Source organism: Python bivittatus, unplaced genomic scaffold, assembly GCF_059951505.1.
Source record: "Python bivittatus isolate LINGU-HERP-01145 unplaced genomic scaffold, Pbiv_v1 ctg000020_np1212, whole genome shotgun sequence".
NCBI classification, from domain to species: domain Eukaryota; kingdom Metazoa; phylum Chordata; class Lepidosauria; order Squamata; family Pythonidae; genus Python; species Python bivittatus.
This window is the reverse complement of record NW_028277030.1, coordinates 27,141,400-27,158,235: the sequence shown is the minus strand read 5'-3', so window position 1 is coordinate 27,158,235 and position 16,836 is coordinate 27,141,400. Positions and strand designations below refer to the sequence as shown.

Genomic DNA, 16,836 nt, shown 5'->3' with positions numbered 1-16,836 from the left:
ATTTTAGACTACCAATCAGTCTACAAAAATTCTGTGCAGCTGTTTCCAGAATGCAAGATGATAGAATAGAAAACTGCAGCATTTAGTTTCCTTGATTACAGACACACATGGAAGTACAATGTTTAATGGGTTATTGAAGCTTTTAAATTATCACAGAAAAAGGTAGACTTGCATATTAATACTCATATATGATTCTATGAATGCCAGGAAGCATCTCATGAAAAACCTGTGTAAGTTGCCCTTGATACGACTTGACTCTAGTACCCTCATGGACAGAGTCATGCAGTTTGCTTGGCGACAATATGGAACGTGGTTTGTTCCTGCTCCTTCTATAATGTTTTTGCAGTGTCTGATCTAGCCTACAGTTTGGAGATTCCTGGTGAATCTCCCATCCAGGTACTAACCAGGCCTGATCCTGCTTAGCTTTAGGAGCCCAGTCAGGTCTGACATCTGCAAGAACCGAAAAACCTGAAGCTTCAGTTAATATCAGCTAGTTTTATATTTCAGTATATTAAAAAATCATTACATGGCAACGGGAATTCTCACTCCTCATAAAATGTTTACGTTACAGCTGGGTATGAAATTTTAAAATGATCAGACTATTGATACAAATACCCCAAAGACACAAGTTCAAGTATCAGTGCAACAAATATCCACGAAAAATGCATAGGTTTTTCTAATCTCTAGCAGATACTACAGAATACAAATCTTTCATCAGTCAGTTGTGTCTATTTTTAAACTGTATGTTTAACACATCTGAATCAGGTCCCGAGCTGTTGTGTTTTATATAAAGCATAACTTAGGACACGTTTATATGAGCCAACAGCCAATCAGAAATAATGCTACCCTTTTCATCATGAGCCAACCATTTCTATAGCCAGGGCCTCCACTCCAAAGATCAGATCCTTTCCTAGTAAAAGGAGATGGCTGTGCTGTTTCTGCTTTTGCTGTCTCAGCAAAAGGTGTGGAGAGAGCCACAAAGGCAGCACTTGACAGAGATCAGGATTGAGGTAAGCCGGGCTACTGGCAGATGAGCCTTGCACACAACCATATGCTCGAGTCTTTTTCCTCATTGCACCCAGAATCTATATGCGCAGTTCAAAAAGCACAACTGTTCTGTTTCCTCACAAACGGATCAGTCATAAAAATGCATTGTGAAAGAGGCTGCAGCTGAAACAACATGTAGATGCCCTGGATACTGTACATTAACACGGTTTGAAATAGTTTTACGAATTCTCCTTTCTAGACTTATATTCCCTCCTCTCAGAGTGGAAGAAGTGAAATTATAATATACCTTTAAGCTATTTATTTTGTATCAGAGGTTAACATCCAGCACAATATTATGTGCACGTAAATCTGAAAATCAATGAAAAAGTTGGTTCTATCTTCATTGGATTTTGATTATCTCCCTGTTGGGTTCTGATCAGAACTGCATAATTGATGTCATACTTCATTCTATTCTGAAAACATTCTCAGATTTGAAGTAATAAGCTGCTGTCATGCTCCCTTCAAATTTAGCTCAAATATATATCTTTCATAAATACCAATTAGGTTGAAATGTACTCTTCATCTTTCATTTTAAAAAACCCCCTGTTTTAGCAGTGTACCTGAATTCTCTCTTAAAAGGTAATTCATTTATTTGGAAGGACTGTATTCTAAAATAAAAAGAAAGAAGTCTGTTTTAGCAGTGCTGTTTAATACCAAGTAGGCACATTATAAAAATACTAAGGTATACAAATCTTGTGTCAGGCAGATTATGGCTTGATGCCATAAACTGGAGGATATGTTCAATTTGAGAATACAGAAAAGATTCAGAAAGATTCAATATATCTGACCTCACTTCTTGTGCTTTTAGGTAATACTCATTCATACCGACACCAGGAAGATCATACATATGGCCAGCATCTGCAGTTGGTCACTTCCTTACTTTTTTTCTCTCAATATACATATACATGTACAAATGCATACACACACAAACACACACAGAGGATATTTTCATAATGAAATGGCTTTAGATCAACTTGCTGAACTTGATTTTGCACAGAAGAGTCAACAGTTGAGAAGGCCAAGACTAGCACTCTGTTTCTTTGCTGTCCACTCTCTGTTGGCGCTGCAGTTTAAAAGATGAGGCTTTTTCACTCCTTGTGACAGGATGATCCGTAAGATCTTCAAAGGATTTGGCAGCTGTACTATTGTTTGGAAAAGGATCCTTCTCAAAGCAATCCTCCTCCATATGAGAATCTGTACTTGGATCCTCTTGAATAGTGTCCATTCTTTGGTGATCCAGTTTTGGAGCCCCTACTGCAACAGACACGGGCACAATTGGCTGCAAAGGCTGGTGCCGACTTGCCAGTGGCGCCGTTGGGAAAGGTTTGATGATTCTGACAGAGGCTGAATCCATGCTACTCAACATCTCAACATTCTGCAAGGAGGTAAGGTGAACATACATGAATGCGAGGAGGAGGAGGAGGATGGTAAACATCTCTCTCGACAACTTGCTTTATACAGTGCCCCAGTAAATTGTTCACGATGGCCTGCCTGTAAGTACTACTAAAACATATCTGTACATGTGCTAAGAGGGCAAGAATTAAGAGTCAGTACTGATAAGAGACTGTTGAACTATAACTGGGAGAATTCTGGCCCATAAAAACCTTAGCACTAGTTATGAGAGATCAATGAGCTACCTTTTGAAAACATGGGCTGTAGGTGAGTTGTATATAGTGTGAAACTGCTTAATTTCTACAAGATTACTTTTAAACAGTAGGGGGCTATGATAAAGTTACAGCTATGACAAACTGAAACTAGCTTAAATTGAAATATAGTTGAATGAAACTAAGAAAGGACATCTATAGCATATGCTGATGCCAGCAGGAAATACAGTCCACTGTATGTATAATCTCTAGTAACTCAGAAACTGAACCCAGTAGAGAATTCTGAAGGCTTTCTATATTGAGAACTTGGCATGATATTTTCCATGAACAAGGTTTTCCTGGGAATAATGTCTTTCAAAACTGGATAGGGTTCTTGTAAACCAACCTTGTAGCTTTTCTAAAAGGTGATTTAAACACAACTTTAAATTTACATGATTTATTTAAATTTTCATTTTCCTAATATATATTGTGCTTTTTGTTCAGCTGAATATTCACTTTAGTAAACTTTATCCAGCAGAGGCTTGTTGACAACAAATGCAGTACTAAAAGTATTCATTCAAGCAAACTTACACTGGGACCAAACAGAGATTTGGTGTTTTCTTCATACTGCCTGTCCAATTTCTTGTCCTATTAAAAAGGGAAATGTAACAAGTCAGTTGCAGAACCTGTTCCTTCAACATCCACAACTCTCACAAAGACAACTGCTCAGGTGGAAGAGTCTGTTCCAGGAGAATGTAGGATAGGATTTGCAGAAAAATCACATGTTTATTCCTATAAACAATTATTTTACAAATAATCAGTACTTAGAAGTAGTTATGTGAATAACTAAACAAGTTATTAGAACTTTGGAACCAGCTCTAAAGCACCCAACCAATACATATCTCCTGCTTTGAAAAATAAAAAAGGTGTTTTGAAATAATGATTTCTTGTAAATAACTTAGCTGAAAATCTGAGGAATCAAAACATTCCCAAATTACTGGGGATGGGGGAGGCAAAGCATAGAATGCATAAACAAGGAACTCCTTACTGTGAAAAGTTCTACGTATCAAATGTGTAAATACTCAGGATTGACTTTCATACCTATGGATTCCATGTGATTTACTATAAATTTATTGTAAATTTTTTAGATAATTAAATTTCCTTAAACATCTATTTTTGACTGAATATTCATAAAACCACACTTGAATTTAAGGCAGCTGTTTAAATTAAAACTTACCACACAGTGTACTAGAATACTTAGAGGAATCCAAAACAGCAAGGAGAATACAAGCACAGATCCTACTATGTTGTCTGCTAAAAATTTCCCTGTTTAAAAGAGAAAAGACACCCAATTCTAGCAATCTTAGGAGTAAAGAATACGCAAAACAGTGCAAAATAAATAGGTAAATCTTACATCTTTGTTTTTCAACTGATTAGTGCATGTGATGACATAGGACCATGTATGTTGAAATAACTGAAATAGCTTAAGCACCAGGATATAAATTGCCAACTTTAAAGAGAATTTTCTATCAAAAGTAGAGAACAGAATGTTGAAAGCTAGGCATTTCTCCAGAGTATGCATTTAACATATATCAATTTACTAAACTAAAGAGGATCATCACTTTGGAAATAAAATACAGGTCATCTTTACCTTTGCTGGGTAAATAGTTACATAAATTATAAATCTCCTTTTTATTTTTGTATAAAATTTAATAAGCTGTACTATTCCACTAGGGAATATGTACAAACCTGCTCCTTCTCTTTGCGTAGCCCTGTATGGCAGTATGATTGATGCTAATTATATTATCATAGCCAGCAGTTCCATAACTGGATTATAAATCCAGAATTATTTCCTGTTTCGATGGAGGAAAGATACGGTTTTTTGTTTTTAACCCTGAGGTGCGCTAATTAACACAAATATTTAAGTAATTGCCAATATGCAATTTACATCAAAACCTTAATGACCATTCTCAGGTCAATATTAGGTATCATATTCATGATATCCAAAATTATTGACAAAACTGCTTTTTAACTACAGTGCATTCCGAAAGTATTTAGACCCCCTTCACTTTTTTCAATTTTGTTATGTTGAAGCCTGATACTACAATCGTTCAAATTCATTTTTTTTCTTATTAATCTATACTCAGTACCTCATGACAAAGTGAAAACAGAATTTTAGAAATGTCTGCCATTGTGGGAAATTAAACAGATGGCTAAATTTAGCCAGCAAGTGGTGTTCAGAGTACTGAGAGCAAAAAAAAAAGGGGGAGTGAGTCTTCCTAGAAAAGGCATTCACTGGCATTCAAAACATAGATTTATCTTGAGCTGTAGTGTGTGGCTACAGATCAAGATCTACATAATGACACTGGGTCAAATGTCAGCCTCTACATTCCCCATCAGTAAAATAGAGACATCTGTATTGTTAACAGTGTAATACACACAGATGTAATTTTCTTTATAATCTGATTAGGCTCAGAAACTTGTAACCAGCTATGCGCATGTTCCTTCTTACTCTTTCAAAGGTCTTAGTTCTGGATGAGAAGCTGAAAGTATGTACAGTATGCATGATATTGCTTCATGGCAATAGACTAGCATTTTATTAAGTCATTCATCTATAGTGCATTCAGAAAGTATTCAGACCACGTTCACTTTTTTCAATTTTGTTATGTTGCAGCCTGATACAATCGTTCAAATTCATTTTTTTTCCTCATTAATCTACACTCAGTACCCTATAATGACAAAGTGAAAACAGAATTTTAGAAATGTCTGTAAATTTATTAAAAAGAAAAAAACTGAAATATCACATGTAAAGGGTATTCAGACCCTTTACTCAGTACTTTGTTGAAGCACCTTCGGCAGCAATTACAGCCTTGAGTCTTTTTCGGTATGACGTGACAAGCTTTGCATACCTGGATTGGGGGATTTTCTGCCATTCTTCTTTGCAAATCCTCTCAAGCGCAATCAGGTTGGATGGGGACTGTCGGTGGCCAGCCATTTCCAAGTCTCTCCAGAGATGTTCAATAGGGTTCAAGTCAGAGCTCTGGCTGGGCCACTCTAGGACATTCACAGAGTTCCCTAAGCCATTCCTGTGTTGTCTTGACTGTGTGCTTAGGATCGTTGTCATGTTGGAAGGTGAACCTTCGGCCCAGTCTGAGATCCTGAGTGCTGTGGAATAGGTTTTCATTGAGGATATCTCTGTCCTTTGCTCCATTCAGCTTTCCCTCAACCCTGACCAGTCTCCCAGTCCCTGCTGCTGAAAAACACCACCATGCTTCACTGTTGGGATGGTATTGGGCAGGTGATGAGTGGTGCCTGGTTTCCTCCAGACGTAACGTTTAGAATTGAGGCCAAACAGTTCAGTCTTAGTTTCATCAGACCAGAGAATCTTGTTCCTCACAGTCTGAGAGTCCTTCAGGTGCTTTTTTGCAAACTCCAAGCAGGCTTTCATGTGTTTTGCACTGAGGAGAGGCTTCCGTCTGGCCACTCTGCCATAAATCCCAGATCGGTGGAGGGCTGCAGTGATGGTTGTCCTTCTGGAACTTTGTCCCATCGCCACACAGGATCTCTGGAGCTCAGTCAGAGTGACCATCTGGTTCTTGGTCACCTCTCTTACTAAGGCTCTTCTCCCCCGATTGCTCAGTTTGGCCGGGCGACCAGCTCTTGGAAGAGTCCTGGTTGTGCCAAACTTCTTCCATTTGAGAATTATGGAGGCCGCTGTGCTCTCGGGAACCTTCAGTGCAGCAGAATTTTTTTTGTAGCCTTCCCCAGATCTGTGCCTTGCAATAATCTCTGAGCTCTGTCTCTGAGCTCTGCAGGCAGTTCCTTTGACCTCATGGCTTTTGCTCTGATACAGTATGCATTGTCAGCCCTGAGGCCTTCTGTAGAGAGGTGTATGCCTTTCCAAATCATGTCCAATCAATTTAACTTACCACGGGTGGATTCCAATCAAGGTGTAGAAACAACTCAGCAACGATCAAGAGGCACCTAAATTTCAAGTGTTGTTGCAAAGGGTCTGAATACTTATGCCAATGTGATATTTCAGTTTTTCCTTTTTCATACATTTGCAAACATTTCTAAAATTCTGTTTTCACTCTGTCATTATGGGGTACTGAGTGTAGACTAATGGGGGAAAAAATGAATTTGAACTATTGTACTATCAGGCTATCGGGGGACGCGGTGGCACAGCGGCTTAATGACGCTGAAAGTTGCCGGCCAGAAATGGTCGACGCTTCAGCGGTTCGAGTCCAGCCTTCGCGTTAACAGGGTGAGCTCCTGTTTCCTCCCCAGTTCCTGTCAACCCAACAGTTCGAAAACTCACGTGAGTAGATAAATGGGTACTCTCACTCCGGTGGGAGGAAAAATGCTGGCGGTGCCTTGCAAAAGGAGTCAGGAGCAGTTGCTGGTAAGCGCGAAACCGCGCTCGCCCGAAAAAGGCGCAAAGCAACAGAAACCCCGCCTCCTGCGCTCACCAGCTGGGCTCTGCTCTAGGAAGGAGGCTCTGGCAAACCACTTCCGAAACACCTTGCCTTGAAAACTGCAAGGACTCGTCCAAGCAGTCACTGCAGAGTCGGTAACGACTGAGTGCAGATAAAAAACAAAACAAAACTATCAGGCTGCAACATAACAAAATTGAAATAAGTGAAGGGGTCTGAATACTTTTGGAATGCACTGTATCATATTTCAAAAATCAAACAGAATGATGCATTAAATGGAAAAGTTGGGCTTAAAATAAGATTTCAAGCAGTGGAATAAGCATATCTTACCAAATGTATTGATGCTAAGCTGATCGATGAAAACCCAAAGTCGTTCAATCACATCCTGCACTTGCTTATTACATTTACCCTGTAAGACACAATGCGGGCTTAGAAAACCAAACTTCGACCATAGTGATAAAACAACCTATCTGTAGGGCAGTGAGAAACAGAAAAAGCAGTTTAACTGCAACAAAACCTGGCAGTAAGTTACTTTCCTATAAAACCTCACCATTAATCAATTTGAAATAAGAAACCTATTGCCGGCTTTGCAATTTCATTATAAAACAGGCTTAGTTGCTGGGTTTTCTTTCCCCTAATAATGCCTCAAAATATCAATGACAAAGAATAGAGGGAAGGAAAGGATGCGGGGGGATGGGGTGGGTGGGAGCAATTACTACTTTCCCAATCAGTTTCCTGAACACCTTTGTGTACAGTGGACTATTTAACTAGGAGACTTGGCCTGCAATGCGAAGAACTGCTTGGTGTACCCAAATTTAATTATCCTTTGGATAGCAACACTGTGTACCAAATTTCAGTTTGCAAAAAAATATTTTCCATGTAGCATGGAAAATACTATAATTTCATATAGATCAAATTAATTGGATGGCTGTTTGGATCCGAGCACTTGGCAAGGAGCAACCCTTATAAAGGATATGTGGCTAGAGGCAGAGAAAATGTTATTTGCTCCTAGGGCTAAATATAGCAAGGCCAAAAACTGCATTAACAAACAAAAACAGATAAAGAAAAAGGAAAAACAGGTACAGTGAAGAGTGGGAAGAATCAGAAAATATACATACAAAAGCTATAGGATATTTGGTCCCAAAACAACAACCAATACAGGTAGTCCTCAGTTAACAATGGTAATTGGGACTGGGAACTCCATTGCTAAGTGACGCAATCCTAAAGCATGTCGTCACATGACTGCGTCGACTTACGATGGCAGTTCCACTTGTAGTTGTTAGGCAAGATGTCACATGATCGCCATTTGTGACCTCCTGCCAGCTTCCCCATTGATTTTGCTTGTCCGAAGCCAGCAGTGAAGGCTGCAAATGGTGATCACATGACGGCAGGACACTGTGACCATTGTAATTGCGAGCTGGTTGCCAAGTGCCCAAATCATAATCATGTGACTGTGGGGACACAACTTCAAGGACCTGCTATAAGTCTCCTTGTTCAGTGACACTGTAACTTCAAACAGTTGCTGAATGAATGGTGATTAACCAAGGACAACCTGCAGTCTATTTTAGAACACACCTAATGATCAAAAAGGGGAATAAAGCAATCTCCAGGATGTAGGGCCGATATCCAGGGATAGATAAAAAGAGAATGCACCCTGGTTAGGTACGCATACTCACATTCATGTCACAGAACCCCACGGTGCAGGGCTTTCCCCTCCTCAAATATAAGAAGGTCTGGTTGGCATCACGATAAGGGCTGCAACTCCCAAATGTATCCCGACAGCAGATTTTGCAGGAGTTATCTGTTTCTGAAATAAAAAAGCCAAGAGGTGAGGAGGGTTATTTTGGCTCTTAACCACCTTACTCCGCACAGGAAGCCATTTTCCCTTGTTAATCATATCCCTCTCTGGTTAAAATTATCCAGATCATGAACATGAAATATTTGAGTACCACAAGAAATGTCTTCATAAATTTAAACGCTGAATGCAGCCCATCCAGTATAGTAAAAAAAAAAAAAAAACCTATGGAATTTCATTAACTCCTAGGGTAAAATAGAGCACAATTGGGCCCCATACAAAAGCTTCCTTACTGATTTACTGATCAGTCCAATAAAATGATGTCATACCAACTAAAACAGTGATATATTTAATTGGACCTTAAAAAATAGCAACCACTGCAAACCAGCTTTACTGCACAGACAACAGGATACAAAAGTAAGAGCCGGTAGAGAAATGTTTGCACCAACAGGAAAGGGTTTCCAAGTCTTCAGATCATTCCCACACATTTCTAATTACTGGCCTTTTCTGAATTCCCAACCAGCATGGCTAGGGACAAATTAACTTCTGCATCTTCCAAGTAAAATGATATTATGTGTCATTTCAAAAGAATGATAAAGCACAGCACAAAAGAAATATAACAAAAGAAGTAACAGTTATACAACTGTCCTAAGAGGATGCTTTGAGAGCAGCTCTTCCTCATTTCATTCCTGCAAATTTTTGCAACGCTAAACCACAAATACATTTAAGTCTGCTTTATTGACACAGAAATGGTTAAAAGCTCTTTGCTAGAAACCAGGTAGGCAGCATCTCCTAGGCTCCAGCATATATAAGTATTAAACTCCAGTCATAGGTTATAAACAAAATATGTTATATAGCAACTCTGACATACTCCCCAAATCCAGCACCTTCTTGAAGAAGAAAAACAAAACTAGAAACTCCTTATTAGAAATCAAAAGATATTTGAGGGCATGAGGAGAAAACAATGTGATTCTTCCGCATAGGGAGACAGAGGATTCTTGGCAGAAAAGATTCCCAAAGAGACCAGGCGTTATAAAAAGTGGCAAGTGAAGAACGTGGATGCCTGTGCTAGTCCTGCCGCTTTCATGGTACCTGACACATACAGAGGATAAGTGGGATGAGACATCAGAAGAATGTGGAGCTGTGATAAAATGGGAAGGTAGAAAGCTTGAGAAAAAAACTCTAAACAACTCCACCTTGAACTGGTTCAGGATGAGTGGAAGCAGAGGTGGCCTCTGACAGGCTTCCAAGATTCTGTTACAATACTCTCGCCACATTCCAAAACTTTCCAAGACTCTCAACCGCTCCCATTTCCTGACTTGGATGGTACCAAGTACCTGTAGAAAAGAGCCGCTTCTATGTGTGAAAGCTTTCCATGCAAGGGAGAACCTGGATCCACAATGGAAGAAGAGTCTCCCTGCTTAATAGCCTCTCTGCTGCAGATAGTTGCCCTGAGGGGGATGCTGGGGTGGGTGGGGGGGAACCATCTAGTGCATTCAACCCCACTTTCTTTAAACACAGGAGTGAACTTGCCAGTTTCCTGAAGATCCATAGGAGGCTACAGAATACCTAAGAGATTTTACTATTTTTGCTTTGGGGCTGAGCAAGGAGTCCTGGTAAAGTACAAGGAAGAGAGCCAAGTCTACAAAGAAAGAGGTCTATAACTAGCTTCTCAAAAGGGATTTGGGGAGGGGGAGGAGAAAAGAATAATGATGCTTTTGCCTTTGAGTGAAAAAATGCTCTAGGAGGGCCCAACAAATAAAATTACCATTATTCTAGCCTAGGTCAAGAAAGATTACTCTAAGAAAAGCAGGTGATATCTGCCTTCTGTCCCCAGTTTTGGGTAAGATGCTTCTTGAGAAGAGGATCAAGGAAAACTTCAAACTCAGCGGACGTGAGGCCATCAGCCTGCTCAGCTGGCCTCTTTCCCTAACTGCTGCACCCACATTTACACCTGATAATTCCCAGTAAATTCCCCTTTGCCCTGCTCTGCCCTGTAGCTCAAGGAATCCATCTGTAGAGGCAAGGGCCCTGGGCTGAGGGGAAAACTCCCTGAAGACGACATTGGTCCAAAGGAAGTGCAGACAACAAGGCTGAACTCACCATTGCAAGCACACGAGCGGAGGTTCTTCTCCCACTCACAGAAAGGGACGCATTCTCCATCTTTGCATTTGCCCATATCTACGCAGACGGTGTCATCTGAGGCATTTCCAGGGGCAGGACAATCACTACTATTCCCTACAAACAGATTTGACAAGAAGGCAACAGACGTCAGTACAGGCATATTTGGGGAAAAACAGACAACTTTGATGATTTGCTAGGGAATGAAAATGGATTGACTTTGAGATTTATCTCAAAAAACTTCCTACCTTACTATTAAAAAAAAAGGAGCTGGGATAAAGAACTGCCAAGTGAAAGAATAATCTAAGTGGCATTATAGGCTGAGCTTTGGACACCTTTTCACCACTTGTTTAACACCAGATCAAATTCTTTCTTTCCCACCAAAAGATCTGCTTTGCTTCCCTTCCTCAAGTTAGTGCCAAATTAGAGATTTGAAGGGCTGAAAAAAATGTGTACCAAAAATATTCTGATTTTTTTCCCTCAAACATTTGTAAATTGAAAAACTGGAAACAAATATAAACAAATTTGAAAGAAATTGGCTTTGTTGAAAGAAATTGGTCTGAATTAGAAATACACCTAATCAAAAAAGAAAGAATAAAGAAGCATGTCCAAGTAAAAGGAAAATCTTCCATTTTCAGAAGCCCATAAAAATTTATAAAACAGGGCTTCCGGTGGGGATAATGGCAGTTTAGTCATCTCTCCATGGAGACGGCACTACAGCTGAATTAGTGGTTGGCAGCAAGCGCTGGCCGCCCAACTTGTTCCAGATCAAGGAGGAAGCGAGAAATCAACCCATTCAGTCTCCGGGATGGCCATTCCTCATAAACTAATCACAGAAATTGAAGCCTCTGTGAACGGCTTGCAAGTGAGTGGCTGGGAGGCAGGGTATCCATCTTTGTTCACAGCTGTGGTGCAGCCTAAATATGGACACTAGAGCCAGCTGAACCTCATTTCTAACCCGCTTTGGAATAGAGCTATTTTTTTAACGTAAGACAGACCTCTCTTTGTAACAGATAAGTAATTCTCTGTTTTTTCATTATTTTGGGGACTATAACTTTAAAAGAAGAATTAGAATTTTATTGTAATTTGAACTCGCAAAAAGCTAGAAGATGAGAATACAAAAAGATATAAAAGTTACTTATGGTGAAAGGGGAAGATTTGTTATGTTAATTTTATGAAACTCTACCTGTATTAATTGGATTTTATTTTTCTATGGGAAAACTTTTTGTTTTTCTGTGATACTGAAATCCTGTCAATTACCCTGTTAATTGACTGGATTTCCAAAACAAAAGAAGATAGTAATTTGAGCTTTTTGTGTATTTCCTGTTGGCTTGTGCCTGCAATTACAGCTTGAAAGGCACCAGAGGGCCTGAACTGTCTGATTGCTTTCACTTATACAATAACTAGGGTTGCTTGCTTTGCGGGGAAGAAAAAAATGGCTAGAAGAGGCCCTTTGGACCAGCCGTTAGAAGGTAAAATGATTTCTTTAAGTTTACTCCAATCAATGTTTGATGAATTAGGAGCTAAATTCAAGTTCCTTGAAAAAAAGATAGAGGAAAGATTGGATAAGTTGGTTAATTTTGAAATGGAGGTAGAGATTGACTTGAATGTGGATTTGGAGTTCAAAAAATGCTGTATTATGAAGGTGGCATGAACAAATATGCTATGGATCAAAAATGGATTTAAAAATGCCAAAGCATAAAAGTGATATGCGAAAGGATGCCAGAATGGATTTACAAACGAAATCAACTGATGTTACCATGATCAAAGGGGATGTACAAATAATGGAAAAGAAGAGTGACTTGGAAAGACTTTTTATCTTGGATCTGCAAAAGAAATGTGTTGAATCGGTGAAGCTGTTCCTGGGAAGAGACAAAGAGAGATTATTGGGGCTGTTTCTGGGAGAAGACAAGGAGAGAATGACAGGGAATCAACTTGTTAAATCCTTTAATTTGAAAAGATTAAAGATTAAGCTCTTTAAAAGTAAACAGAAGGTTTACAAAGTGAATGTATTTGATTATGGTTAATATATATGTTGAGGTTATCGGTAGTTATTAACAGAATCTTTTTCTGACCAGGATTGAATAGGATGGATGGTGAAAGTTGACGGAGTTGGCTGAGATGGCGAAATTGACAGGTCTGATTCGAGATAAGACACTGTAATTTTAAGGCTAACTGGAAACCTTTTTTGGATTTTTTTGCAGGAAACAAAAAAAATGAAATTATGTTGTATGGATTTGATGGTTAGAAATAACATGGGCTAATAGAAATAAAGGAAGCTATATTGTAAGTTTAGAGTAAGAGTTTGATATGTATTGTTACTTATATCTGTTGCAAGGAGGGTCAGAAGTCAATTCTTTTTTTTTCTTTTGTTGTTTCTCTATTTTTTCTTTTCTGCACTATTTTCTTTTTTTTTCCATTTTTCTTTTTCTTCTTCTTAGTCTTTCTCTCAATATTTAGTTTTTACTGTTCCTTTTTTAAAAAATTAATAAAATTCTATAAAAAATTTATAAAACAGAAAAAATAAAGGACCAGAAGAAAAGAACCTCCTAATAAATAGTACTTCACATTCAGAAAAATGAGACCAATGAGACATTTGACAAAATATGTATTGAGTTTTTCTCTGTTTTTTCTTCCAGAAAGTCAGTGCTTTTGGTATCTGTTTGATGATAGAAGACAAAATGCAGAACACATAACTTCTAGTTTTACTAAAAAACTGGTTTTGTTCTGTTTTCAGCATTATATGTTTACTCATTAAACCGACAGAAATGAAAAAATGTGGTACCTTTCTTACAGCTCAGTATTTTGTAGCTCTGTTTACAACCAATACTTTAAAAATATTTTAAAGTAAATCCAATTATCTAAAATTGTCAGAATGAATTATATTTTTCATTGTTACATAGCAAATTTACATTTATGAGCAACCCACATTATTCCATAAAGTGATTTTATACCCAGATTGGATAATGGGCCCCCGTGCAAGGCCTCAAATGGAAGCATAACATGGGAGCAGGCTCATCTAGAAACCTGTAGCCCAGTGTTGTCCAAATCTGGCCACTTTAAGATGAGTGGACTTCAACTCCCAAAATTCCCCAGCCAGCATGGGAGTTAAAGTCCACTCATCTTAAAGTGATCAAGTTTGGACAACACTGCTGTAGCCCTTGCATTCTAAACCAAACCTATTCAGGGCTTTACACATAGGAAACAAACAGCTTGAAACAAGCCTAGAAAGTAATGGCAGCCAACGCAATTGACCTAAAATTGGAATAATTTTATGCATAAAACACTCCAAGTAACAATCTAGTAAAGCTAGGCAAAACTTCAAAGCTCTGCTTTGTTTCCACAAAATTTTAAGCAAAGCATTCCCTTGAAGGTGCTTCAGGAACTGGTGCAACCACCTTGCTTCTAAGAGTGAGGTAACCAAAGGTTGCTTCACTTTGCTCTATTTCACAAACCTTTTAACAAGAGCCATGGAAGATCCCTTGCATGGGCCTACAGTTTAGCTGCTGCATTTTCCAGCAGCTGAACATTTTCAGTCACTCTTCAGGGACAGCCTTAAATTGATCATGTTGCAGCACTTTAATTAGGTGCCCATAAAGGCAAGCATTCGACTCTCCTTCTTCACAGGAAACAACATGAATAGAGCACCACCTGAAGCATTCAGGAGACCACTGTCACATTCAGACGTATCCCTAAACTGCACAACTGCATCTTCTGAGAAAGTACAGTCAAGCCAGTTAGAGAATACTCCAGGCAAACCTGCACTGTAGTGGCAAAGACCAGCTGGGAAAGAGGAAGCAGGCAAGGCTCATGGCAGCTTGTCTTTCAAAGAAATCATTAACTAAACCCAACAAAATAACTGAACTACATCAGGCCAACATTTGTTTATCTGTTCTATTATTCTGTGAGTAACCTGAGGGGAAACTTATAAAAGCAAAGGAAGTACAGCAGAAATTACTCTTGCTATATATTTCGAAGGATCAGTTTCTTCATAAGACATTACTGCACAATCTCTGTTCATATAGAGCCAACAAACCTCATGATTAGCATTTTCTCCTTTCTGTTCCCCATACATCTGGCTTTAGTGAAGCTATTCTAATAGATAATGTCAGGGAATGAGATGGAAGCATATGGTTTGCTCCTAAATAATTTATCAGAACACCAGAAGAACACAAACTGTATACTAAAGTTGTTTTCATTCCAGAGTGTTGATAAGTGTTCTCATGAATCTGCAATGGATTCGTTGCAATTACATCCATGCCTAGGCAGTCTGCATTGCTTGATATCCCTCTCCAGTAGTCTTAATTGGATACAACACATAACACCACTGCATTGGATACAACGCATAACACCACTGCATGGGATACAACGCATAACACCACTGCATTGGATACAACACATCCCTGAAAACCATTTGGAAGCTGCAGCTGGTCTAGAATGGGCAGCATGGGCAGTTATGGCCACACCGTGGCCTGCCCGTGTGACATTTTTGCTCCATGAGCTGCACTGGTTGTCAGTAGACTTCCGGGTGCAATTCAAGGTTTTGATTATTACCTATAAAGCCCTTCATGGTACGAGGCCTGATTATCTGTATCCTATCCCCCATAATTACTACCCATCCCACATGGTCTGACAAAGTTGGCAAGCTCCCAGTGCCATCAATCAAATAATGTCACTTGGTGAGAGTCAGGAGGTGAACCTTCTCTGTCATGGCACCTGTCCTCTGGAATACCATTCCCCCTGAGATCTGTACAGCCCCCACCCTGGCCCTGTTTAAATGAGCCCTTAAAAACCGGCGCTGGTTACAGCGAGTGATAAATCTCTTGGGTCATGTTCTAGTTTTTCTAAATGATTGTTGTTGTTTTTCTGAACTTTTGATTTTATGTTTTTGTGTGTTTTGTTGCATTGCATTATTGCATACTTACTGAGTATTCTGTAAGCCACCCAGAATGGTAACATACTGGGGCACCCAATGCATTTTATAAATAAGTAAGAAAGAATCAGAAAAATTGTAAAAAATATTTTTTTTTTCAGGAGTTAAAGATTGTGAGCTCAAATTCGGAGTTGGGTAAGATATGTGAAGCTTAATTAAAAAAAACAATAAAAGGTGGGTTTCAGGAAATCACAGAATGGAAGGATTGGAAGGGTCAGGAGATGGAGACCATATTATCTACTGGGATCTTGTATAATATGTATATTTCACATATTAGTTTCTGCATATGCTCAGTTCAAAACCCTGGCAAAGAGGAATAAGTAGCACATAAGTAATCTTTTTTAGGCAATTTCTGTTTTGGAAGCACATCTGTGTTGGAATGCAACATTTGTAGCTTGCTAATAAAACTCTGTCAGTTATCTTAAGCAATGAAACTGTCTTTCCAAAACAAAACATACAGGGTATACTATTGACAGATAAAAATTAAAAACAAAAAGAGGATTGGGACAGAAGATAGAAAAACAAAAGGACTTACCTGTGCAATAGGATTCCCCTTTACAAGTTGCATTGATAGCTTCCTGGCACTTCTTATCTGCACTTTCAAACTGGCATCCTTTACAGCAGGGACTGTTTCGATCACTAAGCAGATTGGCAGAAAATATAAAATATCCAAGTTGATAAGCTCCAAGAAATAGCAGAAGGAAAAATACCATAGAGATTGTACACTTCTTTTAAAAAATTATGTACAGTATTTTATTACAGAACTGTGTTGGACAATTTTCATCCTGCCTCCAACCTTCTCTGTGGGCTCCCTGCTCCTATTTAACATTTATATGAAGCCACTGGATGACATCATCCACTGGCATGACATTAGGTACCCTAAGTACATTGCTGATGCTCAGCTATAGATCTCTACCCTAGGCC

The 16,836-nt window shown here is 39.0% G+C and overlaps 1 protein-coding gene across 2 annotated transcripts in view; it reads right to left on the bottom strand.

The window, feature by feature from the left end:
* Window positions 1-96: 96 nt before the first annotated feature.
* ADAM17 (ADAM metallopeptidase domain 17) overlaps window positions 97-16,836 on the bottom strand; it is a 38,037-nt gene continuing 21,297 nt past the window's right edge. Inside the window, exons 7-13 of one of the 2 annotated variants that reach the window (XM_088136368.1) lie at window positions 16,448-16,551; window positions 10,962-11,096; window positions 8,740-8,870; window positions 7,394-7,472; window positions 3,868-3,956; window positions 3,222-3,278; window positions 97-2,422 (exon numbers count right to left, since the gene is read on the bottom strand). In XM_088136368.1, the coding sequence (XP_087992494.1) occupies window positions 2,072-2,422; window positions 3,222-3,278; window positions 3,868-3,956; window positions 7,394-7,472; window positions 8,740-8,870; window positions 10,962-11,096; window positions 16,448-16,551 (946 nt within the window). In that variant the 3' untranslated portion in view covers window positions 97-2,071. The remainder of the gene's footprint in view (window positions 2,423-3,221; window positions 3,279-3,867; window positions 3,957-7,393; window positions 7,473-8,739; window positions 8,871-10,961; window positions 11,097-16,447; window positions 16,552-16,836) is intronic. The other variant, XM_088136364.1, reaches the window with a different exon arrangement.